At 45.6% G+C, this 9841-nt stretch overlaps 1 protein-coding gene across 1 annotated transcript in view; it reads left to right on the top strand.

Annotated features, from left to right (window-relative positions):
• The window catches only part of bcap31 (B cell receptor associated protein 31), a 16819-nt gene extending 15435 nt beyond the window's left edge, over window positions 1-1384 (top strand). Inside the window, exons 6-8 of the mRNA XM_054746265.2 lie at window positions 153-279; window positions 352-452; window positions 733-1384. Of these exons, the coding sequence (XP_054602240.2) occupies window positions 153-279; window positions 352-452; window positions 733-759 (255 nt within the window). The 3' untranslated portion in view covers window positions 760-1384. The remainder of the gene's footprint in view (window positions 1-152; window positions 280-351; window positions 453-732) is intronic.
• Window positions 1385-9841: the final 8457 nt, after the last annotated feature.

Genomic DNA, 9841 nt, shown 5'->3' with positions numbered 1-9841 from the left:
ACTGAAAGTGAAAGTTTGGAGGGAACGCCGCAGCCTTCCAGTCTGATCCTGCAGGTTGTAGAAGATCGGAACACCGCCGGGCTCCTGCAGAGCTCCACGAACATCCCACCTGAGTTTCTGACATTCCGGTTCTGATCTTTGTGTTCCTGTAGAAACTACGAGAGGCTGGAATTGAGCTGCCGGAGGCTGGAAAACAAGGAGCAGGACTACAGGAGGAGAACAAGACCCTGAAGGAGGAGGTGAAGACCCTAAAGGAGGAGCTGGAAAACACCAAGAAGGGTGAGGAGGCCCAGGTGTTCCGAGTCTGGACTCGAACAGAACTCCAGTTCTGACTCCTCATTGTTTTTGCAGCTCTGCAGAAGTCCGACAGCGACGTTTGTGCCATGAAGAAGCAGGCTGGGAATCTGACGGTGGAGTACGACCGGCTGCTGGAGGAGCACAGCAAGCTGCTGGTAACTCTCCCCTGCCAGAACCAGAACCGGGCCAGACCCCGTCTGGGATCTCGCCCTGTTCTGAGTGGTTCAGATGAAGGTAGAGATGGTTGGGTCGGGTCTCAGAGCAGCGCCGAAGCTTATCTCAGGTTCTGCCTGAAACCCGACCTCAGTCACCTGGAATAAAACTCCTAAAGATGGAAGTTTGGGATTGACTCCTGATCCGTAAACTTGGTGTTTCCTCTGCCCTCTTCTCCGTCTGCAGGCCTCAGGTCTTTACTGCCCTTTTCTTTGTCTGCAGGCGAGCAGCGACAAGAAGTCAGACTAAGGAGAATGAAGGTCACTTCCAGGCTTTCACACCTCCATCACCGTCCTCCGCTTCCTGTAACTCCTGAAACCCCCCGCACACACACACACACACACACACACACACTGATGTCAGAGCAGAGTCCCTACGCTGTGATTGGACGATCAAACTGTCTCTAAAACTGTTGTGTCCTTGTTTACACCTGACGGGTGTGTGAGTGGATCTCTGGTTCTTTTCTTTTTCATCCTTTTTACGACCGGATCCATCCCGTCTCCTGCTCCATGACCGGATCTTTCCCGTCTCCTAACCGGATCAGTCCAGTCTCCTGACCAGATTTTTCTCGTCTCCTGACCGGATCATTCCCATCTGGTGAAAGGATCAATCCGGTCTCCTCCCTGCAGGACCAGGCGACTCCGGACTTTGATGCTATCTGGAGAATATGAGCTTCAATCCAGAAAAAAGGCTTTTTTTCCACATTTTAAAGTTAAACATAAAATAATCTGGAACTCCTGAAGTTTTGTTTTGTTTCTAAGATTCTCACAAACATTTGGGTCACAAACAGAACCCGATCAAGTGGTCCTGGTCTGGTTTTGGGTGTGATCTGTTCAGAGTTTTGTTGACTGTAATAAACTCTTGATAAACTGTTGATCTGCATGTTGAGTTTCTGTGGTTGAATTTTGAATCCATCAGAATTCTGTTCAGGTTCTGGCCTGCTGGTTTAATCCGTCAGCTTTCTGCTGAGTTCTGGTCCAGTAAAACGCTTCAGGCCGGGTTCTGATCAGACGTGGGCTGGTCTGAGCTTCTGCTGCGATCAGGATCCGGTGCAAGCTGCTCTGCTGACCCTCAGCAGCTCAGCTTTCGGCGCCGACTTGCTGGCGGCATCACGACTCTGAACCAGAACTTTTTTAGGTCTCTGGTATTTCAGTCTGCAGCTCCTCGACGACCTTTGAACCCACAAACTCTCAGCTCCTGGGTAATGTGGATATTCTCCATATGAGTCGATTGAGAACTCATTCTCATTTACGAGGTGTACAAGCAATCAAAACAGACCCAAAACAGTCTTTAAAGAGCAAGTCACCCCCTACCAGAGTATTACTCCACTCCCACTTCCTGTTTGAAAAATGCAACAAATGCTGTTGCCTAGCAGACCGAGAGGGCGGAGCCGCTAACAAATACACACGCACACAGGCTCACAACGACATTGTGACATCATATGGTACCAGCTAACATTCTAGGGTACCTCTTAGTCAATAGCGGTGGCAGATTTTAATTCAAATGCAGTGCAGAGTTTTTACCTGACAACGGCACAACACTGACAGTTTTAGGCAGAAAATAAAATTTTAACTAAAATGCACTAAAGTGCAAAACTATTGACGACACGTGTCTGCAGCACGATTAGACACACGTTTATATAGTTTATCAGAAAAATACGTTGATTTGGGGGTGGCTGTTGTTCTCATAAACCGGAAGAGTGATCAGAAAATATTGATCACCATGAGTTATTGAAGGTAGACAATGGAAAGTAGGTAGTGAGCTTTAGTGATTTTTGCAGCTCATTCCAGTCGTCGGAAGCAGCAAACTGGAATGAGGAGCGGCCAAAGGAGGTGGGAGCTTTGGGAATAACCAGAGATTAAGTTACTGGAACGTAAATGATGCTGGTTGTTGGAAGTGATGAGTAACAAGCAAAGATATGACGGGTTAGGGTTACCCTAACCAATGTAACATCCTGCAGGAATGGAGGGATGGACAGTTAACGAGTGAGTACAGATCACAATGATGAGTAGTGAAAGGGGCACCAGTGACACACCAGGTTGCCGAGCGACAAATGGCATCGAGTTCATGAAGACGTTTGTTGGAAGCAGCTCTATAAATGATGTCATTGTGATCTAAGATGGGAAGGATTGTCATTCTGACCAAGGTTTGCTTTGCAGAATGAGTAAAGGATGACCTGTTGCTATAGAAACCCACTTCTTGACTTGACTTTAGAAACTAATGAATTCATGTGAAAGAATTGACCGGCTGTAGTTCTGTACCATCCGGGGAAACAACACTAGGGTGGAAAGTTGATTGCGGTAAGTTACGGTAGAAGATCATGAAATTCTTATTTTACTTGAGTTGAAATGAAGATGGAAGTTGGAGAAGGCATATTGAAGACAAAGTTGTGCTGCAAGGAGGACAAAGCTGCATTCAAGGAAGAACTGCATGCATATAAAATGGTGTCGTCCACATATAAATGTGTATGAGGACTGTCAACAGCATCAACAATGTTATTAATATAGATTCTGAATAAGGCTGGGCCCAGTATCGACCCTTGAGGAACGCCCAAAGATAGAGGTAGAGGAGCAGATCGGTAACCCTCTGTTCTCAATGGTCTACGACCTCAGATGCAACTTCTGAACCATGCCACGGATGCCTGAGAAAGTCCTACATGTTTGAGCCTGCTAAGTAAGATGTTAAGGCCTACAGAGTCAAAGGCTTTAGCCAAGTCAACAAACACAATATTCCTTATTGTCAGTGGCGTGTTGCAGACACATCCATGGCTAGTTCTGAAGCCGGACTGCATGGAGGTAATAATACTGCTGGATTAGTGGGTTAGTGGTTTGTTGACTAACTTTTCAATGACTTTAGAGGCAAGGCAGGAGAGAGACAGGTCTAAAACAGCTTAGGTCTGAATGATCTCCCCCTTTAAAGAGTGGAGTAACAGATGCAGATTTCCAGTCCTGCAGAAATGCACCAGTTTGTATGGACAGATTAAATAGATTGGTAATGGGTGCAGCAATAACACGTGCTGCTGTTTTCAGAAAGAATTAAAGGATCAAGAGTTTCCAGTCTGGCTGATTTATGAGGATCTAACCTGAGTAACTCGTCAAGTACCTCATTTACCTGAAACAGCTGGATGGAGGAACAGGAACTGGTTGTGGGGAGGGAATCGTTGCATATATGTGAGTCGAGGTCAGAGACCCCAGAGACGTGTGAAGCTGTTGCAAAGGCATGACCAGGCTTGATAAAGTGATCATTGAAAGAATTTATAATTTTAGTTTTATCTGAGACAACAACGACCTCCGATTTGATCGCATTTGTGGGGACTTGTTGGTATTTTCCAGAGTCTTAACAGTCTGCCAGAACTCATCCGAAACTGGTTCTTATAATATTCAGATTTAGCTTTTCTGATTGACTGGGTACATTTGTTCCTTATGTTCCTTACGTTTCTTCTTCCGGCTCTTGGAGAGTACAGACACTTTTTTCCTCCTCTCCTCCCTATCTTATCTCAAGGCTCTTTGTCGGTCTTTGGGTGGACGGCGCTTCTGCATTTTTTCGGGAAACTGGAAATTATTAAAATGGACCTGGTCAGTTGGTCTCTCAACGCGATTGACAAGATTTTTTCAACGATGAGAACGGGAGAAGGGGCTTGCGGTTGCCCCTCTGGGATAGAGCCAGTTGGCCATATCATGGACTCCTGGAAACACCTGATCTGCCTCTCTCAACTGTCTGTAGAGGATTCTGAAGACGTGTGGATATTCATTTCGTTGGTGTCAGGTTTCCTGGTTTTTGGCCTGAGTGGTTATCTGGCTTACCGGAAAATTAATGAGCTGTCGAGGAATATTGGCTCAATCCCGGAGCTCAGGGATGGTTTACAAAGTGCTGTGAACGCACAGACTCATATAAGATGCGTCGTAAGCTTGGAACTTTGGCTGAGATTCAGACTCAGAAGGCGCACAGAAGGTGAATTCAATCAAGGAACGAGTTGACGGGTCAGCACGGATTGGGATAGATTAATTTACGACGTTATTGGATTCAGAGGGGTTGAGGACCAACGGAACGTTAAGACAGAGAGGAAATTATCTCTGTCTGGCCCCAAAACAAGTTCTTATCCGAACCTGGTGCCCTTGAGCCTGTGAAGCTGAAGCGATAACTCCCCCTCAGAAGAAATGTGGAATGCTGCCGTCGCCATGGCAACTCTGTCTCCCTATCCCAGCCTGGGCGGGACTGCGACCGGTGAAGGCCGTTGAATCGTTCCAGGAGTCACTGTGCTCTCTAAACCGAACAACCTCCCTCCCCTGTCCAAACGGAGATGACGAGCGCTGCCTATCGCGGCTGCATGCACTGATGTGTGGAGAGTCCCAAACCGTACCTCCCCACCTAGAGGACACTTATGTTGTGTAATGTCTGAAGTCTGTTGCATTTCTGTCTGAGGTGTTTTTTGCGTAGCAAAGCTGCCCTCCCTGTGGAGGGTAACTCTGAAGTGCCCTTTTTTCCTCCACCTGACTCAATCCTTATATGAACCCTCTGATCTCTATTAAGGTAGCGCGACTCGGGTTGCAAATGACCACAGTCACCAATTCTTGTCATGTGTCTTGCCCATGTATGTTTGTGTGATCTCTGAATTGTGTGTACTGAAACTCTAATTTCCCTCTGGAATTAATAAAGTATCATTGAATTGAATTGAATTATAGACCTGAAGGATTGCCAGTCACTGATATTCTTGGATGTTGTTGCTCTTCGCCCAGATTGATGTTTTAGACAAATCAGTTCTGACAGTTCAGTGTTGATCCAGGGACTGAAACAATTTTTAACTCTGACTTTTATAAAGGTGCGTGTCTATCTAAAATCGAGATTAAGGAGTTGAAATGTGACCAAGCGTCCTCATCAGCAGGAATGAGGCTAATTCTATGCCATTGTTCTTTCGCTAAGTCACGTAAAAAGGCCTGCTCATTGAAGTTTTTTAGTATTCGTTTACTGATAATTGGGGAGGTTGTTTAATGTTTGTACCATTGCGGACACAAGCAGTAATACAAGGTCACTAAGGCTTTGGCTGAAAACTGCAGATGAGTCTTTTGTTGGTCTGTTGGTGAGAATTAAATCGATTAATGTTTCATTATCGAAGGACTTATTGATAAATCTGGATGGAGATTGCACGATCTGGGAGAGGTTTAACCCTCTGGAGGCAGGCGTTGCAGATTTGCAGCGTTAAAACCTACCTACCTGGTTACTCCACACACGTATTTCATGAGCATTTTTTGACTCAGAAGTACCCCTGAAGGACTTATTGGTAAATCTGGATGGAGATTGCACAATCTGGGAGAAGTTTAAAGCATTCAGCTGAAGTTGCAGAGAGGAAGGCGGCTTGAGCACGTCCCAGTTCAAATCACCTAAAAATAAGAATTCAGAGGAGGTGTAAGGGACAATGAGTTGACTGAGAGCAGACGGGGCACTGGCAGGGGCAGATGGGGGCCAGCAACAACCAAAGAGTCGTTTTTTGAGAGATTAATTTTTAGTGACAGCAGCTCAACACTAGTCAGTGACTTGATGCAATTTGCTGGGTTCCTTATATAGGAAACATTATTTCTGATTGGCTTAATGAACTGACCTGAATTGGAATGTTTATTATGTGAAGTGCCTTGAAACGACTCGTGTCGTGATTTGGCGCTTTATAAATGAACTTGAACTTGAACTCAAACTGTTTGGGCAAAGGTTTGAGATAACATGGCTGAACATGGCAAATTGTCCTTACAGTAAATAACAATCCCCCCCCCCCACCCTTGGTTGGCCTATCCTGACGTTCTAACCAGGGATGGACACGACAGAGTCAGGTTGCGGACTTCTTGAGCCAGGTCTCAGAAATGACTAAAACATCCGGTTCAGCTGTCTGAACATAAACTTTAGGTTCATCTGTCTTGGGGAGGAGGCTTCAAATGTTTAAATGCAAAAATCCCAAAGCTTTACGACTGCAGGAGCATTCAAAGGTCATTGTCTTCATGCCAGAAGCTAAAGAGGTGGCAGTTAGTAAGGAGGCGGAAGTTAAAGACGTGACAGGGTTTGTTAACTGGAGAACCAGAGGCTGCCCCTTCTCTGGAGTTCGTCCTGCTGTTTGAATGTCTGAGACGTAAACCTCTTCTGTTTGGTTGCGTCTGCCAGCAGAACTCTGGCTGGACTCACCTGAGATTCGTTCAAAAGGTTAAATCTAGTTTTAATGTTTTTATTTAAAACCAGATCTCTCCAGTTCTGGATCCACGTCTCAGGATCCAATCAGCTGATCTGGTTTTCAGCTGATGTGGCTGTGGTGCATTATGGGTCAACATCTGAACTCTGGTCTGATCCAGAACACTTGATGACCTTCGACCTTTAACCTGAGGCTGAGATGGAGCTCTTTTTGCCGTTCCTCTGAGTGTTGACCTCAGAATGAGCCTGCGGGGAAGAAACTCTGCTGTCTGGAATGTTTCTACTAGTTAGAGTTTTTGTAGGATGACAAACTCCTAATGACCTTTGACCCTTTCCAGACAGACAGCAACAGTTCCTGTTTGTTAACACACAGGTGTATGCTCCGGAGGAGCTCCTGGACCCTGGAGGAAGTGAGACTCGTTTCTGTCTTGGTTTATTTTTGCTCCGCCTCTTCCCTCCTGTTGAAGGGAACCAATCAGTGAGCAGAGACACAATCAGCTGTTTGAGTTGAGTTTTATTGCCTTTAGTAGTGAGTGATCACAGAGACACACAGCATGGAGACCCCCAGGGGTCAACAGGTCAATGCAGACCGCCGAGGCTCAGGGTCAACGCTGGAGTTTTGGCTGCTGGCTGGTCAACGTGGAGCCCCGGCGTTCATCACTAACAGCTACATGTTTTCTAGAAGCTACTAGCTCGTCTAAAGTTCTGACGGAAGACGGCGAGGTCCAGCTAGTCGCTGGACGAATGAGGCGATGACGCGACTCCATTTGGACTGAAAACACAAAGCTGCCTGAACAGACCAGTCTGTAGGTTCTGGATCCACGCCGAGGCCGGACAGGAAATAAATGGATGGAAGCGGAGAGTCGGGATTAAAACGTTAATTCTTCCTAATCCGATTCTTCCTACAGATCATCAGAAAACTTTGTTAGTTACTCGTTTTTTTTTAGCTCTGATGGCGTCGGAATTAAAGTTGTGGGTCATTCTGGCCACTAGGTGGCAGAAGATCAGCTGGAAATGCTAAAATCTGACAAAAACAGATGAGTGGTCCTCTCCAGAGTTTGAGCGGGATTCTGATCCAAGAGTCAATTTGACTTTAGCATTTTGCTGTTAGCCACCGCGAGGCTAGCTTCAGTTTCAGCCTCTAGTCAAGCCAAAGTGAGTCAGATGCACTAAAATGATTATCAAGAAGTTATTTTAGCTTCTATTTTTATTTTCCGTTTCTGATTGGATGATTTTTTGTTTTCACACATTTATTTAGCCTTTACAGACCTCTGGTGGTTTGGTCTCATCATCGCAGCCAGAAGGACGTGGAACATCAGCTGACTAATACTTAATTATTGCTGTTTTATTAAAACATTATTTATTATTCCCCCCCGACTCTCCTAGACTCCAAAAACACATCAAAATATTGAAAATCAACTGAATCAGAGTTTTTATGAGCAAAAATATTCCTGAAGTTTAGTTTAATGAAACTAGTTCCGTTTATCAAACACATTCAGCTAATGAAGGTTAGTAATTAGTTTATCAAACATTTTGCACAAGAACCGTCTGAATCTGACTTTGTGTTTCGAATAAAATTATCTTTAATATTCGGATCTTTAAAATCCTCCTGAATAATTTTCAGGTTTTTACTTTCAGCATCTTATTATTCGGCTGACCTTTCAGATGTTGGAATGTCAACGTTCCAGACTCGTTTTTGTTGATTTATTCTGATTTCAAAGTAAATTTGTTGCTTTATTAGCTAAAGCTCTGATTGGCTGAAAGTTTCAGACTGTTTCTCCTCAAGTGTAATCTGATTGGCCCTGAGTGGAAGACCCACGGGCTGCTGGGAAATGTAGTCGTGTGACTGAGTTGATTTAAACTGCAGCTCATTGGGATGTTCGGAGCAGTTGGAGGTCTGAAGGGGACAACACTGATTTTCAAAATAAAATCAAAAACCTAAAAACCATCTAAAGTTAAAACTCTGAACATTATAATAATGAAAAATTCCCTTTCTTGGTATTCGGAGCCACACAGAGGCCCGCTAGCTTTAGCATCACTGCATCGCAGCAAACCCGCCACAATAAAAGCCACACCTCTTGCTGCTCGTTGATGTTAGCCAGCCAGACACCGGCTCCGAGGCCTCTCAGCACTCATAATACTGATTCTGGTTTGGTTTTCTAGAAATCTGTTGTTGCTGCTGAGAAGCCTTTAAAGCTGCAACATGAGAAGGAAGGGAATGTAAGGAGCATTTCCCACAGTCCTCTCCTGCTCACAGCCGCCAAGGTTTGCATAAAAAGCTGAGATGTTAAATTTTAAAATGTGGACGGGAAGTGAGGTAGCCTGTAGCCTGGGGCAGCTTGTTGCTGGTGTTCGCCGGCTAAACGCCAACAATCAGCTAGAACTCCTCGTTCTGCATCAGATACTCAAAACAAACTTATTCAATATAGATATCTGTCACGTATCACCAAAATAAAAGCTTCCAGAAAATACTCCGATTCTTTTTAAAATCTGTAAAACAATAGCGTTCCTCTCAAAGTGCAAATAGATCTGGGTTCAACATTCTATCATCATGTTTGCCCCGATGGGGGGGTGCACGATTGCTAGGAGACAGAGTTGTAGACACCCCTCGGCTGCCAGTTGGAGGGATTTTAAAAGGAACCACGTGTTGGACATCCTTTAGTTTTCCGGGTCCGACCGGTCTGCTGTTTGGGTTTTAGAGTTAAGACAACAACGTAAGGCAACGCTGAGTGGCCCAGAGCCCTCAGGATCACAACCCAGACCCCCATATTTTATCAGCTCCAGGGTCAGACCGTCAGATCGGATCAGCTCTGGGGTCAGACCATCAGATCGGATCAGCTCTAGGGTCAGACCATCAGATCGGATCAGCTCTAGGGTCAGACCGCCAGATCAGATCCGCTCCAGGGTCAGACCGCCAGATCGGATCCGCTCCAGGGTCAGACCGTCAGATCGGATCAGCTCTAGGGTCAGACCGTCAGATCGGATCAGTTCTGGGGTCAGACTCCCAGATCGGATCAGCTCTGGGGTCAGGCTCTCGGATTGGATCAGTTCTGGGGTCAGACTCCCAGATCGGATCAGTTCTGGGGTCAGACTCCCAGATCGGATCAGCTCTGGGGTCAGGCTCTCGGATTGGATCAGTTCTCAGATCAGATCCGCTCCAGGG

Source organism: Nothobranchius furzeri, chromosome 15 (assembly GCF_043380555.1).
Source record: "Nothobranchius furzeri strain GRZ-AD chromosome 15, NfurGRZ-RIMD1, whole genome shotgun sequence".
In the NCBI taxonomy this organism is placed as follows: domain Eukaryota; kingdom Metazoa; phylum Chordata; class Actinopteri; order Cyprinodontiformes; family Nothobranchiidae; genus Nothobranchius; species Nothobranchius furzeri.
This window is presented reverse-complemented; position numbering and strand designations above follow the sequence as displayed.